The 27,699-nt window shown below is 27.0% G+C and overlaps 1 protein-coding gene across 1 annotated transcript; it reads right to left on the reverse strand.

Annotated features, from left to right (window-relative positions):
• On the reverse strand, positions 1–27,226 carry LOC129963963 (probable ATP-dependent RNA helicase DDX10). The gene is made up of 19 exons (XM_056078594.1): positions 27,023–27,226; positions 25,079–25,139; positions 23,430–23,560; positions 21,705–21,863; positions 21,485–21,605; positions 19,668–19,782; positions 18,507–18,603; positions 14,742–14,846; positions 14,470–14,632; positions 14,127–14,211; positions 11,549–11,650; positions 11,381–11,468; positions 10,068–10,156; positions 9,475–9,673; positions 4,791–4,925; positions 3,629–3,793; positions 3,463–3,540; positions 2,185–2,432; positions 1–216 (listed from the first exon to the last, which is right to left on the reverse strand). The coding sequence occupies exons 1-19, from the start codon at positions 27,170–27,172 to the stop codon at positions 72–74; spliced, it is 2,436 nt and encodes an 811-aa protein (XP_055934569.1). The 5' UTR covers positions 27,173–27,226; the 3' UTR covers positions 1–71.
• Positions 27,227–27,699: the final 473 nt, after the last annotated feature.

Genomic DNA, 27,699 nt, shown 5'->3' on the forward strand with positions numbered 1-27,699 from the left:
TAAATAAATAACATTTTATTTACACATTATTTTACAAATTTATAAGTAAAATTTGCTAAAAATATTTTTATTTAAGTATTGGAAAGAAAATGCAAAGCCAGCTGTTCGTCATCTTCAATAGTACGTTCCTGTTTGATTAGTCTTCTGTAATCTTTATCTGTTCGTTGTTTTTTCGTTTTTCTTTCCATATTATTTGATTTCTGTTTTCTTTTATTCCTATAACAGAAAAGAGTGAATTAAAAAAAATCAGTTCTGCTCAAACTAACAAGGTATAATTAGCTGTTAGATTGCTTTAGAGACTATTATGATTATTATTAATTAGAAATTTTAGGTGAAATGCACTAACCTTAGAATTATGTATTAAAGGATAATTAAAAAAAAAACTTTAGATTTTTAACCTTGATAATTTTAATTACAAAGTATTCCCTTTTAAATCTGCTCCTTAGGATTGTAATATCAGAATCTTAATACTATTTCTGATAAAACTTTTGGCCTTTTCAATATTTTAATAAAAATTTGTCAATTCAACTTCTGGATACTTCAACCTTTTCAAATTTTACTGAATTACAAGCTACATCATTCAAAAAATTATTCAATTCCATAAAAATAGAATCACATTATTTTTCACTTAGCTACTTGCAATTAACAGAAAGAGAAAGGATAGTTTTTATCTTTCATTTTCAGACCATTCCAATTCTGCATCTAAGGCATAATAATATTTTCTCCGCTGCTGGGCCAGTTGAAAATTTTTTCCTTATGTGGCAATTATGCTTGTTGCATACCAATTCTCTTTATTTCAAATTAAACAGAGAGAAAAGATGGAAGATTGACAACTCTCCCACATCAATGCCTCTTTTCTGTTGGTGGAGTTTTCAAGAATACTCAAATTAAATTTTAATAAAAATAAACAAAATATGAAAAAAAAAAAAAAAATACATAACAGCAAATACATTTATTGCTTTAAATTGATGAGTTGGTCCTTGAAAACAGAGCACTAATATGTTATTAGATTAAGGGTGAAGTGAGAAAGTTAGATCATTGGTTTTTTGCCATTAAATAAAAAGCTATTAATGTAAAAGGAAAACTTTTTCATTGAAAAGCTGCAATATTAAAAAAAATATAAACTAAGCTGTTGAACGTTAAGATAGCTTAACTATATTAGAGAGAAACTTAAAAAAAAAAAAAAACTAAATTGGAAAAATATTTACATTTTTCTCAAAGGCAATTTTTGCAATTCCATTTAATGTGTTAAATAAATAAATGGAAATTTCTAGTAAATATTTTAGATTGATATTTGCATGACTTTTTGAAAAATACAACTTTGTCAAAAAATGATTATAAGTACTTTTCTATCCACTTGAATTTTTAGACTATATATATATATATATATTCAAAAAATAATGTTCAATGATTTCAGATGGTATAATAAATTTTAGAAAAAGTGGCGAATGCCATCTGAAATCACAGAACAATTTTCAAATAGAATTATTTTTGTCCCTCAATTGAAAATCTTCTCACAATCTTCTAACTGTGCCTATATTTCAAGAACCTAATGAAAAATCATATAGTTTTCCAAGACCCTGAATATAGCAAAATAAAATTCAAAGTGCTTCCAAGGATCGCACATGTGCAGGAATAGGAACCCACATGTGCATAATCTGCTTTTGAGAATTATATAATAGAAAAAGTATTGTGTCAATAAAAAAGTATGTACAAAAAAATTTGGCAAAATCAAAGGACCAATTCTAATCTCAAACATTAAACAGATTCTGTTAATTTTTATTTCATATGAAAATTAACAGAATCCTTCTATCACAATCCTGTTTCAAGAAATGTTACAAAATGAAATTGTCACAGAACCCCACCAGTTTCAATTATGTACTGATTTTACCAACTTAACCAATCTAATAAAAATTGTTGCAATCAATACTTTTAGCTAACCAAAAATCAAATAAGTTGCATTAGTTGTTTTACTTATTTAAAAAAAAAAGGTAAACCAATTGAATGGCAAAGGTGGTTAGTAACTTAAAGAATATATCTTCATCCCCTCAACATAAACTATTTTCATATGAATTTATTAAATTTATTTTATAAGTAATCTTAAAATAAAATATGAACTTGAATCAAATGATTTCAATTTGCAGAATAAATGAAAGATAAATGCATTTTCAATTCTATACAAACCTCATTCGCACTTCCTCTTCTGATTTTTCATTTTCAGATTCTTCTCTATCTGATGAATTTTCTGATGGCAGAGAATGTTCACCATCTGATTCAGCAGCATTTTGGATGGTGAACTCTTCAGAACTACTTCCAGCATCTTCAAAGTTGCGAGATTCTTCAGGATCAGTTTCACTATGAGAAGCCTCCATATTATTTGGATCAATATCATCTTCTGATTCATCATTGCCAGAAGAAGCTTCATTCTCATTCTTAAAAGAAGAAATACCAAAAATTGTAACTAAAGGGCCAAAAGAATTCGAACATAAAAGAATAAATGCAAATTTTTTACTTATAAAAATAAAAATTAGTTTATGATTAAAATGTGTGACTCATTTCCTACAAACAATTGCATCACTCTACCAGTGTCAACAAGTGAAAGAAGTTTTAGTATATTTTGAATAATTAAAAATCTATATGCACTACCATGGTTCAGAATAGAAACAGACAGAACAGAACCTTTATTTGTTAAATGTTGTCACTATACTCCTCCTCCTCCTCCGAACAGTAGTACCTTTATTAGGCAGTCGTAACCCCCTCCCCATTAGACAGACTATGACCTCTGTCGTTTAGACTCCTCCTATTGTTAAACTTGGAGCTTTAATTTTTTAAATGTTTAGCACATATGTTGTAGAAACAGTTTATATGAACTGGCTGTTGAATATGTTGTATCAGTAACCATTCATTCCTTTTAGATTGTAAACTATTGAATCTTTTAATCATCTATGACGTAACATTATTTCTATGTTCTATCATGCATGATGAATTGATTTATTATTATTGAAGTAGGGTGAAAATGGATAAGTTCATAGCACTCTGAATGGCCCATGTACATGATCTATCAATAACTAGAAAAAAATAGAAAGCATTATACTGCTCCTTCACTTAAAAAAAAACAACAAATATTCACTGAAGATTAGAAAATTTTAATGTTATGATAATTATAATAAAACTGATGAATAAAATTATACTGTATCAAAAATATCTGATGTATCTCAAAACGCTGAGCTCATTATTATAATTTTTCAAAATAATACATGTATATTTTAAACCCTGTCATTATAAAATAATTATGATTTTTAGTACTATAACACTAAAAACCTTGTAAATATAATTGAAACAAAATTTAATTACTTAAATGCATAAACATTATAATTTATTTAAAAAATACCAATTTTATATATATGCATCTTAATTGGTCAGATTTAACACCAAAACCCTTGTAAAGAAGTTCAAGATTACCTCAGCAACATCCAATACTGCTGATGCACCTTCTGGTCTACTTTCTAATCTCTTTTTCTTTAGAGCTAGTCGTTTTTTCTGAAAAGTGAACAAATGATCAGTATTGAATAAGTAATGTGAATGTGTAATACTTAATTAAAATTATAGAAAGTATTAATGCACTTACCCTATGCTTGGGTTTTATTATGTGTTCTTTATAGCATCCTTTATCCTCAGCATTTTCATTACTTAGGTCTGCATTTAAACTTTCAAGGTCAAAACCTTCACCAATATTTTCATGAAGTTCTGGAGTTGATGTAAAAATGGGTGCACCACACACAGTCTGAGCAGGCTAAAATTTATTAAAAAATATTTAGTGTTATTAATAATAGTGCAAAATTTATATGTCTAAAGGATTTCTTGATAGTTTCATTTATGAAGCATGATAACAAAAATGTTTATAAAAGATTAAAAAAGGCAGAGAAAATTTAAAAAATTACATTTATATATCATTTTGAATACTTTTAATGACTTCTTATTTTCAGTCATTATGAACAAGTGACGAGGTGACATCTAATTTAATACTCATGTCTCCTAACTTCCATGTCAAAAATATTTCTGATCTCAATGGATTTAGCATGTACTAGACTTGGCTACAAGATGGTTCTTCAGTGGAATCAGGTATTCAAATTAAAAACCCTTTAGGTTATGAAGATAAGAATTTAGCATAGGACCATCACAGCCCTACTAAATGAGTGCAAAGGTGACTACTTAAACTAATGTTAATAACTAATGTAATAAGAATATCAACATATTTATTTCAGAAGAAAAAAAAAAATATTAGATCGCTTGCAAAAGTATAAAAACTAGTATGACAAACTATATTAAACTACTTCTGTAATTTATGCAAAAATAAAATAATTTTCAATTCATTTTACAAAAAGTAAGCACAGTTTCTTTTTTAATTACAATGTTTGTCAATGGTTTTTTTTTTTTTTTTAATTTCTTAGTCAATGAAAAGTTTCTCATAATTTAATTCATTGTTTCTAATCCAATAATCTTCTAGAAACATTTTGATCCAAAAAAAATTATCCGACAATGTAATTAAACAAGAGTAATAGTATAAAAGTATAAAATATAGTTAAAAAAACTATAGCAAAAAAATATTTTCAAATGCATGAAGTTATATTTTTGAAGAAAATAAAAAAATAACAATAAAAATTCTAAAATATTTATTTAGATTGAACTATTAAATTTCTTTTCAATCAAGAATAAAGCATTTTATAGGTGTTTTTCTTACAATTAAATGTTTCATTTCTTTTTTAATTTATAAAAAACATAAATTTCACCTTTCCATCATCATCAAACTTAATAATGGTGTTGGGCAAAACTCCCTTTTTCAGTATTTTCTTGGCTAAGGCATATTTTGTTAATGGTTGCTTAGATGCTCTTGGTTTAATCTCTTCAAGTATTTCAGGATTGCCCTAAAATTTAAGAAATTAGTTCAGTATTAAGTCTTATAACATATATATTATCACAGAAAAAATCATTGAAAATAAAAAAGAAATCAGACAAAAAAATTCAATTTCATAAATAACATATAATAAAACTTCATTTGACTATGAAACACATTTTATGAATAGAATATGAATAAAAAAAACCCACATTAAGTATCAATTCCAATTAAAGATACTAAAATATTTTTTAATAGGAAGCAATTATATTATATATATATATTAGGGATTGCAATACCGGTATACCGGGATACCGAATACCGGTATTTTGAGCCATTTCTACAATTTTGTAATATCGGTATTCACAAGTTTAAATACCGGTTTTTCGATATTTACTAGAAATTTTTAAAATTCTCTCCACTATCTGTTCAGGGATCGTCAACATGACAAAATAGCATACGTTTTTGTTTTATGTCTCCCTAACGGGCGAAATTAATTAGCTAATAAATGGCTTAATTAATTGCTTAAATCTAAATTAGCGAAACATGGATTATCCCTGAAAGAAAATCTTGTATCCAGAACGACTGATGGAGCAACAGTTATGAAAAAAGTTGGAAAGTTGATTGATGCAAATCAGCAGTTGTGCTATGCACATGGAATTCAATTAGGACTAATAGATGTATTATACCAAAAACATAAAGAACAGAAGAATCCAAATACTGTGGATATAGAAACTTCGGATTCCAACTTTGAAGAGAGTAAGAGTGAGAGCGATATTGACAATGAAGATAATGACAATGTAATTGTTGAAGAAGATATTGCTAATGAGGATGAAATATTAATCTATCAAGAATTGCTTCCTATAATTTATAAAGTTCGAAAAATTGTTAAGATATTTAAACGTTCCCCTATAAAAAGTATATTTTACTAAAATATATACTAACTGAAAATAAAACAGAATATATGTTAATATTAGATTCTAAAACACGTTGGAACAGTTTACTCCTAATGATGGAACGATTTTTGAAACTGAGAAATCCAATCCAAAAAGCAATAATCGACTTAAACCTGTAAATTAATTTTTCAGATAGTGAATTCGACTTAATATCCAGAACTATATCAGCTCTACTTACAATAAAACTGACTATTGAGGCATTATGTCGGAGAGATTCTAATTTATTAACAGCTAATGCAACAATAAATTTCATGTTGCAGTCACTGAAAGAACAGCACACATCACTATCTAAAGAATTACATTGAAAAATCGCACAGAAGAAAGGCATACCGAAATAGAAAATGTCTAATGGTATTTAAATACTTATAATTATTTTAAAAATGAAAATGAAAAAGAAGAAAATAATCAATTCAAACCTGATTAAGTTTAGAGTAAATTTTCTTAAAACGTTTTACTCACAAACCTATCCACATTCAGATTTCGGTTCAATTATCGAAGATTATGATGTCACTACTGTCGATAGTGAAGCATTATGTTTTTTAAGATCACATTTCAAAAATTTGTAATAGTACCACAGACTGAATAGTGATATTTACACTTTTTTTCTGATTTAAATAAATAAGATGTTCCTTTACTTTTTTGTGATTATATACTGTTATAATTTATAAGTTGCAAATTATTTTTGTGATGTTTACACTCTCTAACAAAACTATCAAATAAAACAAAGAAACACCTGTGTTTTCTTTCTTTCTCTAAAATTTCTAATACCGGTATTAAAATTTAAAAAATACCGAATACCGGTATTGTAATTTTGGTCCAGTATTGCAATCTCTAATATATATATATATACACAGTTTAAAGTATAAATGCAATTTTATTCCTTTTTTTAACATTGCTTCCTTTAATGCATGAATGAATGTATAAATTCAAGTAATGTTAATAAACTTTTTTTATATATACAACTGATTTTAATATTAAAATAAAATCATCAGCATAATTAAATATAACATCCTATTTATCTGAAAAAGTAATATCTAAGTTATGCAAATAAATGCATGTATTTGTTAAATGTGATTCAACAGTTTAAGCTTCAAATTTTTAATTATAATTACAAGCTATTTATTAAAAATTCTTTTTATCTTGCATATAGTAATTTGTATAAAACTGTACCACACAGAAGAAATATATTTTTAATCTTAGTCACAAAAATATCATTTTCTTTTTTAAATGTAGAAAATTCTAAAGATATGCAGATCACAGGAGGAATTATTTCATTTTTTACAAAACAGTATCAAACAAATAAAAGAAAAGACATTCTCTTCAACCTAAATAGAATATCAATGTGGAAAGAGCAAAGAAAAATGTAAAGCTAAGATATAAAATTAATAACTAAAAAAAAGTTCAGAATGGATCAAGGTAAATCAAATTGGAAACATACTGAAGGGGGCGGGGAATCCCGAGGAAATTAAAAGAAAATGTAATTTAGAAAGGAAAAAAGAACAGTGCAAAGGACTTTTTCTCTGTACTGGATGTTTACAGTATATGAGATTTTGGCACACATTTGTGAGTGTTGCTATGTAAGGGCCAAGAACTTTTGAGTGTGAGTGATGAAGATGATCATAGAAGAATCATACTTGAAATAAACAGGAGTAAAATGGAAAGAAATAAAAAGATTTTTTAAATAAAAGATGGCTAAAAAATTATATAACACTAATGATTCAACTCATAAGAATGAATAAAGTTTGCAATGAAACAAACTCAGTAAACAATCAAAGCAAGCACTTAAGAAATAACTTTATTATAAATAATATGCCTGCATCTATCTTTGAACTTTTAATAAATGGCTTTAAGATGCAAGTAAAGGATTTCATATGAAAGCAATGTTGATATATTCAGGGGTGTTTGTGGGACCCCAAAAAATCCCCGGAAACTTTTACGGACTTACTACCGACATTTTGGAGTTTCGAGAAGGGGGGGGGGAATGAAAAATTACGATTATGAAGTATTGAATGACCTAATTATAAAAGTTCAATGAATTACTTTTTTTGCAAAATTAATAACCATTAATTTTGCAAAATTAAGACCTTTGAACCCAGGTCACGTGATCGCACATCTGGTCGAACGAAGTCTCTCCCTTTTTTTTCTGCCGCGCCTACTTGCCGAAAAGAATCCAGAAGAGAATGTCCGAGAACCGGGGGAATGAGTCATAACTCGCAATAAGGAAAGAACAAAAAAGAAGTTTTTTCCCCCTTTTCACGCATTATCACTGCCTTTGGAGAAAGAAAGGAAAAGTTTTCACCACACACACTGACCTTGCGTTTTCTGCTTTCAAAGCAAACAAAATTACCCAGATCAAAATAAATAATTCATTATTATTCCTACTTCCTTTTGAACGACGATCCCCGGAATTTCCGGGTATCGAAGTTCAAAATCCCCGGAATTCCGGGGTTTCCCCGGAGCACAAACACCCCTGTATATTGTAAATTATGGAAGGGCCACAAAGCCAAGATTGATACTTTTACTTTATAGCTTTTTTTCCAGTCAAATTTTATTTAAAAAAGTTCTTTATTTTAACTTTCTTTCATTTTATACCTCTTTATATTTCAAATATAATTCTTTCACTATTATTTTCATTTCATACATTCAAAAGTACTGATCTGGCAACAGCCATACAGCATATCAAGTATTTAATCTGACTAGGAGAAAAAGATATGTCCTTTGCAAATTACATTTTCTTTTAATTTCCTTATGTTATTATATTTGATTTATCATAATCTATTATGAACCTGCCTTTTAATTATTTATTTTGTTCCAAGCTTTGTATCTTTTTTCCAACTTTCCACATTGGAAAGATATGTCTTACCCACATTTGAGATGAAGACAGTATTTTTTCACTTAACTGTTAGCACAACCGCTATAATTTGAAGCCAACATATTTATTGTCATATCCTAATGAGCAATAAATATGTTGATTACCAAGTTTCACATTCTGTTTTATATTTTATTTCCATCTTTAATGTTGATTTATGACTTTTACGTACGCATAAAATATTTGAAAATGAAAAAATATCAAATATTGTGAAAAAAATATCACATACATGTATGGCATGAAACAAATTATTTTGAAATCAATATATGCATAACTTATTCTCTAAAAATATACCCATTAAAATAAACAAATATGACATTAGAGTAAAAATAACTATTATCAGACATCTCTAATATTATTAAAAATAAGCTGCAATTGGAACTTTAGTCTTTTGATTTTAAGCAAGATGATAGTATATACTCTGCTCCAGTGTTCTGAATTGTTATATAAAAATATTTTAGAAAATTATCTTGATTAGCAACTTTTTATTAAAATTTTCCTAATAAATTGATTTAAAAACATTTCAAACAATTAAATAATGCAACATTCTATTCTATTTTCTTACTTAAATGAATGTAAGGGTTGCTATGAATAAATATTTTGCAGGTCGGCCAATCCAGGAATATTTTAGCATTTGAAAACTAGTACAAATGAAAAGTTTTAAGAAGCTGTGATTATAATGAACATATTTTAAAAACAATCTATGGACTAATTTTCAAATTTTACTATTCCAGAAATTAAAGCAGAAAACTTACATCTAGAATCATTGGATAGTTTTCCTTTGGATCAACACCAATGTCACTTTCATCATCTGATTCATTCATGAAAAATAAATTATCTCTAACAGCTGATGGAAGTCTGTTGCTTTCTTCTGTTGTTTCACTTTTCTGCATCTGATTTTTGAGATGTTTTTCAAGAAAACGAATTCTTGGAGCAGTTGTTAAGCCTAAAGATCTAAATACATAATAAAAAAGTTTCTTATTATTACAATGATATGCATTAACATAGTAAATATATTGTAAAAAATTTCAAATGTCATATAAATAGTATAATTTTTATTCTAATTCCATTTCCTAAATGTAATGAACTATGTTGGTTTCAAATAAATAAATAAAATGAATCAGTGGCTTCAAAATGATTAAATCCAGTCAAAATAATACTATAAACATATTGAGATATAATTCTTGGTTAGAAATAAGGAAAGTTTATCTTCATTAGCATAGAAAAAGTAAGATATCGCACCATTTTCCCCATTCAATAAGTATTTGCCAACTGAATAAAAAATTGTAGCACGTTAATTAAAATGCAGAAAATGCTATATAATGAATAATGCTAAAAGTATACTTACTGAGCATATAAATTAAAATCTATTGCACTCACATCAAATACGGTCTTATCTTTCATAAGAAATATATTCTTTAAGTATGCCTTAAATGCCTAAATAGAAAAATATTAAAAAAAAATTACATATTTCATATATAAATTTCATTTGTATGTAAATTACAAAGAGTTCCTATATTATAACAGAAAATTTTCATGGATTAGTTTTGCTCAATCACTCTCATTACTCATGTTTGCCAATAATAAAACTTAAAAAATACTGGTGGACATATGAAAACATGAGTAACATCATCTGTGAGAAATTATGAGGTTAAATTGATTAGTTCATCAACTATGAGTTTTCTGTACAGTTAATCTCATAATATAGCAGAGGGTTTTCGAATAGCTGTATTTTATAGAAAACTCTAATAAAAGCCAGGTCAATAGCTCCTAGTCTTGATAACATAGATAAAGGCTCATGTATAAGAATAAATTTTAGTAATATCTCTATTAGAACATAATATTCATAGTTTCTTCTCAAACATTCCATACCCAGTTATGGAAAGTAAATAAACAAGCAAACACACACACACACACACACACACACACACACACACACAAACACACACACACACACACACACACACACACACACACACACACACACACACACACACTAAAAATCTTCACTTTTTATAATATAAAGACAAGCACATCATTCAATGTTAGGTTATAAGTAATGTAGAAATATGGGACATCTTCAATTACTACAGTTTTCAAATAAGATGCAAGCATGAATAGTAAGCGAATAAAACATGAAAAATTAGCAAATAAAATTAATAAGAATTTAGAAACTTTCTACTTCTTCTGAGTGTTGATCTTCTACTAGCTTACAACTACTTCACATAATAAATTAGTAAATTTCAATTTTTTTAAAGATTAAAACAATTCATTTAAATAATAATAAAATGATTAAAGAGGTTATTAAGATTTTTATCTTCTTGAAGTATTTAAACATAGTATATTTCCATAGAGCAAAATATGCATAACAGTAGCTAAAGAATATCATTTAAATATTTTATATCATATATGAACTTTTGGAAACACAGTAAATACTTTGCAAAACATTCCTAAAAACATTTTGCAGCTCCATTAATTAGTTAAGTGAGGCACTCAATTCAATGCAGCTGTAAAAATGTTCAATGAAGAAGTCTGAAATTTGTATGATGTTTAATTTATATTTGATTTCTGTTATTTGACAATAAGTAATTTCTGTGCCAAGTACATTAATGTATTATATATAGAGATAATTCATGGGAAAAAATTAAACTGCATACATACCCTCTGACTAGTATCCTTTAATCTTTCATCCCGACCACACAGTAATTCCAATTTCTTCTGAATTGATTGTAATTTTTTCGGATTAATCCTAAAGGAAGACAAGAAGTTTGATTAAAGAGTTTTAGACTTTCAAAAACAGTAATTTAAATTAAGTAAGTAGATTCATACTGTATTTCTTCAATAGGAATCTTTCTGTTACGAAGTTGTTCAACCATAGATTTTGCCTCAGAAGGTAAAAGAACCAAAAGTGCTTCACCATTCTTTTCATATCTGAAAGAAAAACATTGCAGTTATTTTTGTTGTTATAACAGTACATAGAAAGTTGAAATATATACATATATGTGTATGTGTGATAAAATCAATTTAATTCACACTTTTAAAGTGAATTTTTAAAAATAAATGCATTACTATTTTAACTCATGAATCATGTGAAATTAATTTTTTTTTTGTCTCTCAAAATTGAATGACAATAATTTGCATTGTTCTGAGATAAAATCGTTTAGTTTCCTGTGTCCAAGAAAAATGCAGTTATCAGCAAAAATAAAGAGCATTTATTTTCAAAATTTAGAAATTGTAGTTAGATTGCAATGTGTCTGTTCCAATTAACACACATTCATTAGTGAGCACGTGAACTGTATCTTTCTAAAATAGTCATATTCAGATCCATTTTAAATGTCTTCTAAATTTTTTAAATATGCTTTTACACCTCCATTAAGATTATTTATATATAATGCAATAATTCAGGAGAAGGAAGTAACCATATGCTTTGCTGGTTGCAAACGTTTAGATGTTCAATTTGAAAGCCATTCTGTTTCTTACACTTTATCAACAAATTATATATAAATTGCTATTAAATTATTGTTTCAAATATAATTTACTCTCATAAATCAGACAGATCATAGCAGTAAATTGCTTTGATTTGAAAAATTAATTTAAAAATCCAATTATTTTCAATAATCAAAACAACTACACTAATATTTTAAAATTTTTTGTAATATATAAGATGAAATATGATAAAAGTAACGTGAATACCTAATGCATATTAAATTGTTGAAAGTATATATAAATATAAAGAATGAAAGTAATAACTTCTCTAATTCAGAAATATAATTTGCATAATTGTATATTCTTTGATAAAAATAATAATAATCTAGAGGAGATATTGACTATATTAACTTAAAATTAGTTCTTAGAATGATTTCAATGAATGGTTAAGATATAAAGAGTCGTAAACAAAATGAATAGTATTATTGAATAATGACATCCATCTTATACAATTTAAACTTTAGGAACAAAGCAAGAATGCTCCTTGAGGTGAATAAAAAAAATCATGACATTTGTAAAAGATTGGCATATAGAGTAATATGTGTAATAAAACATGTAAATAATAGCCAGAACTGCCTTGAGATCTGGCAGCTTAATCTGAAATAATAATTTCTAGATAAACTGCATGTAGAAAGATGAAGGCCCTTCATGTTAATAAGACTGTCTTGGATGCATCAATATTGAGAAAGTATTCTTTTCAATGAGGAGTCAAGGATCAGAATGCAGTGTGATTTTCAACGTCTTTAGCTAGAAAGCATTTAGATCCCACTGTACCTTTCAAAAAAAGAGGAGAAAATCACTATGGGGTAAACAGAATTCTTGTATTGGGATGTATCGTATAGGATGATTGTACCCCCATTATATGCCTTCTATGCATGAACTATGATGGTAAATGCTTTAAGGATGACACTTTTGAATCCTATGCAAGACTTTAAGAACAGCATGTACAAACACTATTATTTTACAGTCAATCGAGACTACACAGAGCCCAATTTTTCGGTAATTTTTAAGAGAATGAGAGTATCCAGAAAAATCAAAGAATTTAAATAATTAAGAGAAAGTTTGGGATGCTCTGGAAAAAGCCACTTCATGACATCAGACATTTCAACTGGAACCCCATTCTTTACAATTCTATTAGGACCAAAATGCATAAATTTAATACATGATGTATAACAAAGTATACAGGCCAACAGACATGATATATCTTTGGTGGAATTTTAGGCCACGATAATTTTACTTAATTTGTTGTAATAGAGATCTTTATAACAGAAAAGAAATAACTAGTTATTCTTTAATCACTATAGCAAAAGGCATAAATCAGGTTTCTAAAATATGCTCATCTCTTTAGTGAGGTGAGTATATTTTAGAAACCTGATTTATGTCTTTAGATTAATATAAGATGATATAAAAAGCAAAATTAAAAATTAAATATCGAATAGTAAGAAATATGAGATCTTGCATTAAAGAGCTTTTTTTTTTTTTTATTGCATTAGCAATTGTATGCACACAACTTTAAGAGGACTTTCATTCAAATAATATTTCTTATTTGCAATGCAAATAAAAAAAAATCTTTATAAATAAGCTAAAAATTTTTTTGTTTCTCTTTAGATGAGTTACTGGAGTTTTATTATAATCAGCATTTAGGTAATAACACTAATAAAGTCATAATGATAAATGTTATGCAAAGCAACAATTTTTTTCTTATAATCGACATAAAATCACATTCCAAAACAAAATTTTTATTATGCTAAATTTTTTATTTTCAAGTAAAAAGAATTTAACTATGTCATATAAAATGCTACTTCATAATTATAGTAAAAGTTATTTATTAACAACATCAAAACAGTATAATTTTGATGAAAAATAAAAAAGACACCACACAAAAGCACAAGAAATGTATAATGATACAAATGAATCATACCTTGCCGTTCTACCAGCTCTATGAATATAGGTGTTAACATCTTCAGGACAATCTAACTGCACAACCCAGTTTACATTTGGAAAATCTAAAAAGCAAAAGTATTTTTTTTTTTTAAAAATTAGTTACATTAAGGAACACTCAAAAGAAATAGCATTTATAATTTTAAAAAAATTTAGTATTAATCTGCCTTTCATTACTTAACCTTTTAAAAATCTATTAATGCAAATAAATTCAAGTTACAAAGATAAAATGATAAAAAATTCTGATAATAATTAATATATACAAGAATACATAGTAAAAAAACCCCTGATAATTAGGAACACAAAAATAAATATACTCTTACCTAGTCCTCTAGCTGCAATATCTGTAGCAAACATCACTACATGATTTTTCTTACAAAATTCATCATAAATTTCCATTCTTCGTAGCTGATGTAATGATCCATATAAAGCCGTAACGCTAACGCCAGGTCGCAAACGGCAAAAACTTTCGTATGCATACTTAACCTGAAAAATTGTAAGGGAATGATAAGATTAAATTAAATATTTATGAATGCTATTTCTCAACAAATAATTAAGAATCAAACAGAAAAATTCGAGAAAGATAGAAACCAACCTGCTTACAACTAGCCATAAAAATTAAAATTTTTTGCTTCTTATGAGTTTTGATGAAAGACCATATCATATTCATTTTATCATGCGCATCACATACAACATAACTCTGAAAAATAAATAAAAAGGGTAAGCAAATTTTATAATAATTAAGTAATTCTTAAATTGCTGTTGTTATATAAATTCAATTATGTGATAGAACTCACAGAAACAAATTAAAAAATCAACTAATTATAAATTTTTTTGGATAATTTATTACAAATTATTTGTATAAATCATCAAGCATTTTAAATAGTCAAAAACAAGAACAATCTTGAGGCAAATTTTCTTCTGCAATATAAAATACACAGAAAGAAAACTAAGTTTGAATATAATGGCATAAATCTTTATGTATGTATTTATAAAATCTAATCAATAATTAATGTATGTATTTTTAAAGTCTAATTATGTATTCAAACTATATCTTTGTTTGCCTTTAAACTAATTTTTTAAAGAGAGAAAAAAGGAAAAGATCCCTAAAAAATACTTATGTATCCCTATCCTCATTTAATTACATTTAATGAATGAAATGATTACAAACCAGCAAGAGTGGTCTAACCCAAATTCTCTCATATACTCCAAATTAAAAGTGTATTTCCCCTTCTCCAGCATGAAAACTGTCAATTTTGGACAAGCATTTAAAACTCACTCACCAGCAATCAGATTTTTGTTATCCTTAAAGTTGGACTCAGGTAAAAGGGAGACAACACTAGCATTGCCTTTATCTCTCTACTTGCAAAATGAGGTTGAATTGTGACAAAATTGAGTGTTTTGTGCTTTATAACATAGGAAAGAAAACCAAGTATAAAGTTTAACCCTCTCGATTCCAGCGGGGCGGTTTGAGAATTTACCCTATAACATCCACGTGGGGCGGTTTGGGGCGGCTGTAAGCCGTTTTAGGGGTGATGGGTATTAAAAGAGGCTACTCTACAGAACACTCCAGGAGGTCCTCGTTATCTTTGACAATCGCGGCTTTTTCACAGTAGTTTCCCCTGTGCCTTAGGGCGGTAGGGGTTGAGGAGGAATTCACTAAATGGGTTGTTGGCGTACATTTTGTATTTTGAAAGGGTTTTAGTTTCTGTTTTCACGTGTTGTTAGCTCAAAATTGGAAAGATTTTATGGCCATTTATAAAAGAAATTTTCCACTGAAGTTCTCTGGTAACGATGAATGATATATAAGGATACCGACACGTTGTTTATTTTTCGGACAAGCATCAGAAGCCCTTTTCAGTAGTAAGACTATTGTAATGATATAAAGACAAACCATTGCATTGTCAATGCGGCCTATTCACATAGCAGTTTTCTTACAAAATGGGTAGCGACAGTTGTTACTATGGAAGGAAGTCGTTTTACACTCCAAGCATCTTATTCTTTCATCAAAGGACTGTCGGAAATTCTGAGGCCGTGTACAAACTACCACTTTTAAAATAGAATTAAAAGACAAAAAAAAAAAAAAAAAAAAAAGATTGGATGTATCGCCCTCTTCAAAGAATGAGATAAGTTATATAAATACTGAGTTCCTCTTTAGAATGCCATTCTAAAAAATTTTCTTCAGTTGTGAATTTCTGATTCTTTATTTTATGTACTGTGAATCGGGTGTTTGGATTATCAGAGTAATTTTTCTATTGAAACGCATATTATTTCTTCATTATGAGTAAAAGAAATCGTGTACACACTGAAGAAGAAATTAAAGCAATTTTACTTGATTCTGACGAAAGTGACAGTGATCTATCAACGAAGATGATGGTTGGCCAAAAAATGATACTTTAGATGATCTCTCGTTTATTCTAAGCAAAGAAGCAGGGGATGAAACTAACGAGGGTCAGATGAACGAGAGAGATAGAGATGAGGAGTCAAAAATGCTATATAATGTACATATTATCAAAAATTTGCAAATGATTCCCTCGTGTGGAAATTTGTGGAAATTTAATATGAAGCTTTCGTTCAAAAATTTATCTTGTCTTAACAATACTATAGAAAACTTCACATAACATTTTAAAATCAGAAATTCAGCTTGAAAAATTCAACATGACAGTTCATACTAAAAATGTAATATTTATGATTAATGTAATTTTAAATGTGTTAAATCTTCATATTTAGTTTATGAAGAATGTAATGTTTTAGTAAAATGTTCAGGCCGAAAACTGAAGGAATGTATTTTCGAAATATATTTCGCTGAGTAATTTTCCCCCCGAATTTTATTTCATTATTAAATGAAGTTTTAAAAATATGTTATCTCATCTATCGAAACAATTCGATAGATGAGATATATAACGTTTGACGTAATATATTCCCTTGGTTAGAAAAAAAATTTAATAGTTATATTTTAAAAGATTAGTAAAAATGAGTGGCAAAATAAAGATATTTTTGAAATTTATATTTACCCTACATTCTTTTTCGATTATTTAATGTAAAAGCAAGAATGCGTAAGGTTTTGGAAAAAAAAATGTGAACACTTCTTTAAAAATTTAATTAAAGTTCTAAAACTTTTCTCTTAGTATCACTATCGAAAATGCAAAGTAATATTTTATATTTAAAAATTCAATAAAGATAATCGTTTATACTAAAAAAAAAATGCTAAAGACAATAAAAAAAAATCTTAGCTGAGTTTTGAAAGAACATATTATTTTCGAAACATCTTTCAAAAAGAGCAATAACATTTTTTTTTTATCCAACGATTGTTTTTATTTCGGTATTAAATGAAGATTTAAAACATTATCTTGTTTATCACTGGAAAGCATTGACATCTATACTATGTAAAAAAATGTACTAATTGCATTGATATATGTATAATGTATGTTTTGCATTACTATGTAAAAATTTTTTACATGGTAATATATGACATATTACTTAATTTTGGAAATAAAAAAAGTGTAAAAGCCTATTGAGAATTAAATGGAACATAAAGATGTTTTTGAAATTCCTAGTAAAGCCAGTTTTTATTTAAATGGTTTGGAAGCCTAACATGAAACTTACAAATAAAAAAAAATTAATTATAGAATAAATTTCAAATTTTTTGTAAAAAAATATACCCCACAAAGATGATGAGCGAAACACTTCACACTAAAAAATATAAATACATTAGAATAAAACTCTTAAGCTGATGGAAAATGAATCTCGTTGTCGAAAACCGCAAGGCAATTATTCAAGGTAGAGCGTCGACAGTTTTATTACTTCAGAGTGCGGGGGGTAACTGCCCCTCAGCTAGGAAGAGTCCATGTCTTTCAGAGACACGTTGAGAAAGTCTGGATGTTAAAGGGAGTGCCACTTGAAAAGTGCTTGGATGTTAAAGAGTTAATAGACTTCTTTTCGATTGATTGAAAGTAAAATTTGATACAAATCTACAATTTTAACAACAGGATCAAACATAAAATTTCATTTATTCAGGTTATAAAATTTTTTGAATTATTTCTTATGTATATAATCAGAAACATAAATCAATGCTCTTAGATAGCCTTGACAAAAATTTTAAACATATCTACACTTTGGATAATAAAACAGTGCACCAAATGTTATTATTTTATTCTCTAGCTATTGGTGAAGTCATGTATTTTAATTATTGTGTTCAACTGTATTTGGACAAACAGACAGGAAAGTTCCTGTATGCCCAAAATTTGAAATATATATACTTATCCAAATTTGATGTAAAGACAACATATTAAATTTTAGTTAACCAAAGACATTTTGAATTATTGTGGTCAGAGGCAGAGAAGGATAAATATTTACATACTTGTTGTAAACTTTCAGGAGTAATGTGCTTAGCATGTTCATGTACAGATACATACACTGGGTTTTTCAAACTTAATCTTGCTAAATCTTTCACAGATCTAAAAAAAAAAAAAAAGAAAGCAGGTTAAAATAAAACAAATATTACTATACTGTAAAGCAATTAAAAGATTACAAATAATGTAGTAAAATAAATTACAAGATTACAAAATTCTTTTTCTAAAAGTGAAGAAAGTATTAAAAAGTTTTGAGACCGCAACTTTTATGATTGAATTTCACTAGACTATTTTAAAAATTGTTACATTCTATAAGACTTTTCCATTATATATATATATATATATATATATATGTTTTGAAAGTATATAAGGTTTATCCTGTACTCATAGCAATGCTGTGATAACAAATACTCTCTTCTTTTGGTAATTGACTTACCCTGAAGTCATTACAGTTGTAGCATTCCAAGTTTTTCTTTTTCAATAAAATATTTAAAACAAATGAGAATCTTGCTGATTATAAAATTAGAGCAATTATGACAAAGGAATGGTAAGAAAAAGCATGACTGATAAAATGAGAATTACATAAATATTTTTAATACGTTAAGAGGGTGGGGGACCATTCAATTGAAACAGAAATTTGATTTAGTAAAAACAGATATTTGGGAGCAGTGAGTCTCCTGCTTTATAGTCCTAATTTGTTATTCAATCTTTGACACTTATTTTACCACTTCGAGTGATTCCTTCCTGAAAAAGCTAAGATGAGGAAACATTAAACAGCAATGGTATCTTTAATGTCATGGCTATTCTTTGAGTAAAGAATAATACTAATGATAATAATAGTAACAAAAAGCTGATTCTAAGGCATGAGAAATAGCTTCATAATGATGGAAATTAAATAGAGCTTTTTCAAGTACATATATTCATATATATTCTTTATTAAAATATTTATTTTAATATATTTTATATTGCCATGAAGTATATTATGATAAATATACATCTAAGCTTTATACTATCTAATAAAAATTCTTATCTGTTTCAAATATAATGCAACAATTAAACAATTAAATTCTTCAGAGTTTTTCAAATAAATTAATAAAAAGACAAATGAATTTTGAAAACAATTTTTTAAATAATAGTCTAATTATACAAGATTACATTCTTAGACATACTTAGTCTGTGTTGCTGAAAATAACAGAGTTTGCCTTTCTTGAGGTAGATTTTCCAAAATAGCATTCACCGATTTCTGAAATCCTAAATCTAATATTCGGTCTGCTTCATCAAGTACTAAGAAAAGAAAGGAAGCAAAAAATATAATATCAAATTAAAAATATGTATATAATAACAAAATAAAAAATATCTAATAATTTCTTATGGATCAAACATTTTTAGATCTCAAATCAAATGCTTCTTAGTAATAAAACTTACAGCATCAAAAAATTAATAATTACGTTTTTACCTACCCACCAATTTTGATTTATGCCTTTAAAGAATAATTCAAAATATAAGGAAATAATTGCCAATTTCTTGAAAACTAACATGGTATAAAAATATAATATAATTTCAAATTATAATATTACCACATATACATAAATGCATATTTCAAAATAATTTCATTAGAAAGACAAAAAAAAAAAAAAAAAAAGGGGGGGGGGAACTAGCTAATGCTTAACAAACAAGTCTATGCTTTTTATAATTTTATGATACACATCTACATTTTCCTTTATTAAAAGAAAATAGCAATAATATCATGCTATGCAAACAAATTATGAAATTAGAAGTTTTTTGTAGCAAAAACTGCTGCCTCATATGAAGAATTAAAAAGAAATGAAAAAAGTGTTGCACAATGTAATCCTGTCATGAGGTAATCAGGCATCAGCTGAAACTATTCGAAAATTTAATATTATAGTAAAATGTAAAATCTGGTTAAAAAAGTTCTGATATGACATTTTAATATTCAAAAAAGAACTAACAATGACATTGTGCACATGTAAAAGATGACAAAGAAAAAATTGATTCCAAGAATTATATGCAAAAATGGAAATTGAAACATAGCAGAGTCTTGAGAATAAAGTCTTCAAAATAGATAATATTAAAAGAGTTTACATACTTGAAGATCCATTGAAAGCTCTAAAAGAAGCTTGGAAAGTTAAGGTGAGTAGGAAAAAAACTCAGAAGGAGAATAAGAGAAGTTTTCAACAGAAAAATCATTCAATTATTCTTTTATAAGTACATCATTATTTCCTAAGTCAGGGGTGTTTGTGGGACCCCAAAAAATCCCCGGAAACTTTTACTGACTTACTACCGACATTTTGGAGTTTCGAGAAGGGGGGGGGGAATGAAAAATTACGATTATGAAGTATTGAATGACCTAATTATAAAAGTTCAATGAATTACTTTTTTTGCAAAATTAATAACCATTAATTTTGCAAAATTAAGACCTTTGAACCCAGGTCACGTGATCGCACATCTGGTTGAACGAAGTCTCTCCCTTTTTTTTCTGCCGCGCCTACTTGCCGAAAAGAATCCAGAAGAGAATGTCCGAGAACCGGGGGAATGAGTCATAACTCGCAATAAGGAAAGAACAAAAAAGAAGTTTTTCCCCCCTTTTCACGCATTATCACTGCCTTTGCAGAAAGAAAGGAAAAGTTTTCACCACACACACTGACCTTGCGTTTTCTGCTTTCAAAGCAAACAAAATTACCCAGATCAAAATAAATAATTCATTATTATTCCTACTTCCTTTTGAACGACGATCCCCGGAATTTCCGGGTATCGAAGTTCAAAATCCCCGGAGCACAAACACCCCTGCTAAGTCAAATTTTAGTTACATAGTAATAAGCTGAATTGACTACGGACAAATAAAACTAAACTAAAGATATATTGACTAATTAGAAATATGAAAGATTATTATCATTAGACATAAAGGTGTTTTAAAACATTGAAATAAAGTATTAAAAAATAAAGAAATGCGTTTGTTCAACTATACCTAATATTTTTAAGCTCAGAGTATCGAAATTTGGATTTTCATCCATGTGCTGTAAAAGTCGACCAGGAGTACAAATTAAAATATTACACTTGTCAAGAGCTTTCCTTTCTCTATCCAAATCCTAACAAATAAAGATGCATAGTTAATAAAAACAATAATTTATTCTAAAATATTTTAAAATAAATCAATATGTAAATATGTATAAATTTTCAATACTAACTTTTCCTCCTATTACCAATGCAGCTGAAAAACTATGATAAACTCCAACCTTTTTTAATACTTCAAATATCTGATATGCAAGCTCTCTTGTTGGAGTAATGATAAGTGCACCAAGGCCATCAAACATAGACCAACCTAGACAGTACAGTTTTTCAAGGACCTGAAAAGTAAATATAAAGCAAAGATAATTATTATATAAATTAATGAGGAATGCCATTTTTTAGACACTTTTTGTATATAGCATGAATATTATCAACTATTTACAATAATTTTAATGATAAAATAAGATGAAATCAATACATTCATAATAAACTTATTGCATTAATTAGCTAAAAAAAAAAACCCTTTTTCCTTTATAGCATGAAAAAACAACAACAACCCTAAAAGTTAAATTTTCATAAAACTATTGAGATAAACCATAATAAAATATAGCCATACTAAATAAAACCATATAAAATAAAAAACTAAAAAAAAAAAAAAAAAAAAAAAAGCAAACTTAATTCCATTGTAGAAACAATGTTTCCAAAGTCATATGCCTTATTAATGCTAATCTGATATTTTTGACATCGTAACACAACATACCTCTGTTTCTAGAGCTTGTGTAGCTCTCTTATGATAGTTTTGGTTTTAGTACAAAAAGGTTGCAAGATCAAAATGTGATTCCGTGAGAGATCTACTATGAATTCCAAATTTTGAACATATTCAATGTGTCAGAATCAAAAGTTACCATTTAGTGTGGAATAAAATTTTGGAAGATGGTTACTCAAGTATCCCCTTTTTCACTTGACAATGATTTAAAATTATGAGATGCATCCTAAAATAATCCTAGTACAGCTTTTAAATACAATGTTAATTTAATTGAAGTGGAACTAAAAACATACATCAGCTTTTACAGGTTCAATTCAAATTGAGATACATTTATAAATCTTCAAATAGTAAAAACATTTTTTTTTAAAGGAATAGTTTAAAATTTATCAATAAAGATGTGTGAAAAAGTAAAACTTCATGATTTCATATACACATAAAGGCAAATAATGAATATCATGAGACATTTGGCTTGTATATTTTTCTGGATAAAGAAAGTTGCATTTTTGCAAATTTTAAAAAATATTTAATAAGCTAATAAAGAATTTGTGATTATTAACCTATAGTACAACATATCAAAACACTGAATAGTATAAATAAGTCAAGAAAGTGGAAATAGTCAATTCATATTTATTTAACCCTTTATTTGTTTTGTTTTCTACTATCTAATTAAATTAAACCTTTAGTTTCAGGAATACCATGTCAAATGGATTCACCCAGAAGTCTATAACATACTGAAGATGTTTAAGCATTATCCATTATTTATTAATTAAATGTCTCTGAATGATTTAATTTCATCTTATACATTTGAAAACACAATAATTCAAGGCAGAAGGCATCATAGTTAAGAGGTTAAATAAATAACTTCTGATAATTAATTTACTATCACTTTACAATAACACCTGCTTGACAAAGTTATTTAATCTTGTCCAATTCACCAATTCCACATTTTATTTATAATACAAAATGACGTGTGAAGAATATTCATATGAAAATATATTTTAGGGTCCACTTCAGCCAAAATTTAGGAATTATATTAAGAAATGCCCATTCAATTTGAAAGCAACTATAATAAATTATTAGCATAAAATATTGTAATATCAATAAATATAATAGTCTAGAAGAAAAATCTTACACATACAGGTAAAAGGAAGGCCAAAGTTTTGCCTGATCCAGTTTTAGCAGCACCAAGGATGTCATGACCCTTTAGAGCTAAACCAACAGATTCCTTTTGTATTTCAGTTGGAGTAATGTAATTACTGTCCCTCAAACCTACAAAAGAAAAGAAGAGTGAAAGTTAATTAATTATGCTTATATATGACTAATTTTAACTCTTTTTATAATTAAATATAGTTTTCAGGATTTTAATATAAGAAAACCATTTCATATATATATATGAAATGGTTTTCTAGGAGAGTTGAATGCATTTAACTGGAAACCACATTTTTATTCTTTTTCAAACAAAGAACAAATTCATTTTTTAAAATGCGTTTAAAAAGATCATCATTAGAACCATGATCAGAAACTGGTATAGTCCAAATAAAAAGGCAGAAGGTAGGGAGACTGACATTTTTAGAAATTATGTAATCTTAAATTGTTAAGTTGCAGAGAAAGCATTTACAGTTTCAGTCAAATGAAGCCTGAATTTAAGAGAATAGAAAGTGATTATTTTTTAGAACAGGAGTAAATCGAATTATTGCATAAATATATATTCTTTAAACATCAAACACAAATATACACTCTACAATTCAAGTTATTTCATTACACAGAATATATTAAGATTCTTCAAAAATGCACAAAGTAAACAGTTATATTTTATCTGTCGTTCATGATACTTGAATTTACTTTTATCAAACTAAGTGAAACAAAAATTCAAGAGACACAATAGAGTTAATTTTCTCATACAGATAAAATGGGCATTGTAAATATTTTATTCATTTTGAAAGAAAAATAAAATAAATAGAAGTTTGTTAAAACCTCTATTCATTTAATGGAGGTGACAATAAAAATATAACAAGAGAAAAATTTATATGGATTTACTGAACATTTAAGTGAATTTTCAGAGTGTGAAAATTTTATTGGCATTTCTCTTCTTTTATTATCAGATCTTTAAATGCTGCTTACAGAAGGTATATGTATTTCAAATAACATACATCATTTTAATTCTGAAGCCTTCACTAAATCGAAATGAATTTTTATATGAAAACTGTTTCCTTCAATGTTACGTTATAAAGCATGTGAGTAATAATAAGTTAAAATTATTTTTGACTTATTCTGTCATTAAATAAATAAATAATAATAATAATAAACAAGAATTATGCATTACAAAATTATATATATAAAAAAGAACCTTCAACAGTGACTCTTTATTGCTCATATGGTTTTCAAATATTTATTCAGCAAAATAATTTGTACTGAAACAGCATAATGTAATTGTTATAAATTAAACAAGTTTTCATATATTTGCCAATTTATAATAAGTATCTATGCATTTCTAAGATGTACTACAAATAAGCAACAACCATGGTACAGAAATATATTATTTTTTAAGAATTATATGTTATTGTAGATATTTTCTTTTAATCATTTGATATTTTTCTCTACTTAAATATTAAAATGTTGCCAAAAATTCTTAGATTCTTCAAAAATCCAGCATAAAATATATATATATATATATATTACTTGAAAATAGTCAAAGAATTTTATCCAGCCTGTCACATATTTCCTATTTAACTGAATCATAGTACAAATTATTTAAATTTAATTATTAATATATATGAAACAAATTACCTCTTTTTGTCTTTTCAGATAGTGGAAAATCTTCAAACTTTTCCGTTGATAGTGAATCAAACTGGAAGAAAGGAGAAAATGAGAATTAAAAAAAAAGCATTGAATTGAAACTCTAGAGAAATGATTATGCATTCTAGAAAAGTTTCAAGAGCCATAATAATCACTTATACTTAATAAATAATAATTATTATTTAAATTGCAATTGGTTATTGAAATTGGTGAAATTATTGTTGAAACTGTAAAGAAACTTTGCTCTATCCATTATGAATATTATTTATTGATTTCTTTTTGTAAACTGCTAAATAAATCTAAGATTAGATCTAGATATTTTATTTACTGTGGTAATAAACTTCAATATAAAAGTCAAATATATGAAATGTTGACCCTTTGGATAATATTTCAACAAAACAAAATCTTTAATACCTTTATTTAAAAAAATTACTAGACTTTTAGAAATATCAGTAATATGAATTAATAAAAAAAATATGAAAATAGTTTTAGTAAATCACATAATATGTTTTTAGACAAAATTTTTTACTCAATACATGAAATAATTTTTAACAATTTAAAAATTTATTTACAAATATATCATTGGATTCCATAAATTAACTGGAAATTTTAAATGTTACAAAAATATACATAATATAAGGTGAAGTAGCAAAATAAAAAGGGAGAGGAGGATTTTGCAACTTATAAATAGAGAATTTTAAAATAAAGAATAAAATTGGGAATACTCTCAATAGGATGGCAGAACATTAACACTTGTTCTGATGTTATTTAAAGTTTTAATGCAGTGAAATAACCAATGGACAGTTATTGTACAAAATTAATAATAGCTAAATGGTCATGTAGCAATGTCAAAATGATCAGAATTCCCCTATTTAGAGTATTTGAAAGAAGAGGAAAAAAGAAAGTAAAAAAATTAACACACTTTTGAATACATATTCCCAAATCTTAGTGATATGCATTTAAGAACAAATATACAAAACAATTATATAAAAAAAATTCCCTAATTTACTGATATCTAAGAGAAATGAATATTCCAGAGCATAAAGTTGATGCATGAATTAATTTTGAACCATAAGTGACATAAGAGTGCAACAGATAATTTTAATTATCTACAAAAATTAATTTCTGCATATAACATAAAAAATTTCCGAGTAAAAAAAAATGCCATTATATAAAATGCTCCTTCATTTTTATCTCAATAATTTTCTCATGGAAAATTTTTTTACAGAAATATCCAAAAAACCCATAATAGATAAGCAGATAAATATACATGGATAATGATGATGCATACATTATGATATTTTCTCTATCATGTTTTGAATAAAGAAATTTTAATTCTAATCATTCCGTATTTCAAACTTATTTTAATTCTGCATGAAGTTCTTTCAACCCATGTAACAAAATAAAACCATTAATCTAGCCCCGTGAAGAAGAGAGGTCATCATGTAGGTTTCATAAACATACATAAATCAATAAATATTCCAAGCATTCATTCTGATTCCTAAGAAGACCTTTTCCTAAGTAATTGTGCATTTTGTGTAGTATTATGTACATTCACAATTTTGAATTTGTCCATGCTGCTGAGAATAAATTGTTATAACCTAATAAATGATTTTATTTTTACTACACATTTAACAGACATTATTAAAATATAAATAAAATAGTTATAATAACAGATTACTGTAAAAATATTTTTATTGCATATATCTACTTAGTAAGATTAAGTTTCCATTAATAGAGGAAAACCAACACTTATTTTTTTTTTGGTGATAACAGATAATAACGAAATTTTTTTTTTTTTCAAGTTTGTGGAAGCAGCAAATTATTTAATCTTTAATAACGAAAAATAATTATGTTTGAAACAAAACACAAGACATTTTTTCATCCAAAAACATTAAAAAAAAATTAGAAAAATAATGTAATACAATATCAAACCTGTTCGTATTGACTAGTTAAAGAAGCGACTTCATTTTTGAATTGTTCGATCTTACTGTTTTTCTCTTTATACAGTTTAACTTTTTGGTTTTTACCGATAAATTTTTTGTCGAATTTATTCCTAAAACGCTTTTTAATTGCTCCCATCATGTTTCGGAAAATGATGCTTCACACGTTGTTTATCAAACGTCGAAACGTGCGCTTTGATTGTTATTGTACGGCATTTCACTTCAATTTCTATTATATAGAACGTGCAGTTTCATGGCTTGATACTTAGCTGCAGAACAATGGCATAAAAGTTAGATAGCCAATAAAATGTTAAAATTGAGTAACCTGTTCGAATTATATTCCTTAATTTCTATTTTCTGTTCATTAGTAAGAAAGGATTAGTTTCAAACAGTTTTAAAATGCATTATAAAATTGGAAAAATGATGCACCCGGAGTACGAACATAAATAAATAAATAAAAATGGAGTTACTTTTTTTTTCGGTTGTTCACTAGCTCCCGATTTAATATATATCATATAGAAGAGAAAAAATAAAGAGTCGTCTTCATTGATTGTTTGCGCTGCTGAAGTCATACCAAATGGTATTGTAGCGGATTGTTATGAGCGAGGATAGAACCTGCGACCTTGTGGTTCGCAGTCGAGTAACAAGACCACAAGACAAAAGTGATAC

The sequence above is a fragment of the Argiope bruennichi genome, chromosome 3, assembly GCF_947563725.1.
Source record: "Argiope bruennichi chromosome 3, qqArgBrue1.1, whole genome shotgun sequence".
Taxonomy (NCBI): domain Eukaryota; kingdom Metazoa; phylum Arthropoda; class Arachnida; order Araneae; family Araneidae; genus Argiope; species Argiope bruennichi.

Excerpts from the sequence above, each read along its gene's own strand:
- LOC129963963 (XM_056078594.1), bottom strand. The coding sequence starts at position 27,172 with ATGATGGGAGCAATTAAAAAGCGTTTTAGGAATAAATTCGACAAAAAA. Across the intron at positions 23,561-25,078 it reads ATCTGAAAAGACAAAAAGAG|GTTTGAGGGACAGTAATTAC; the intron begins GTAATTTGTTTC and ends TTTCTTTTGTAG. Across the intron at positions 19,783-21,484 it reads TCTGAGCTTAAAAATATTAG|TACTTGATGAAGCAGACCGA; the intron begins GTATAGTTGAAC and ends TTCTTTTCTTAG.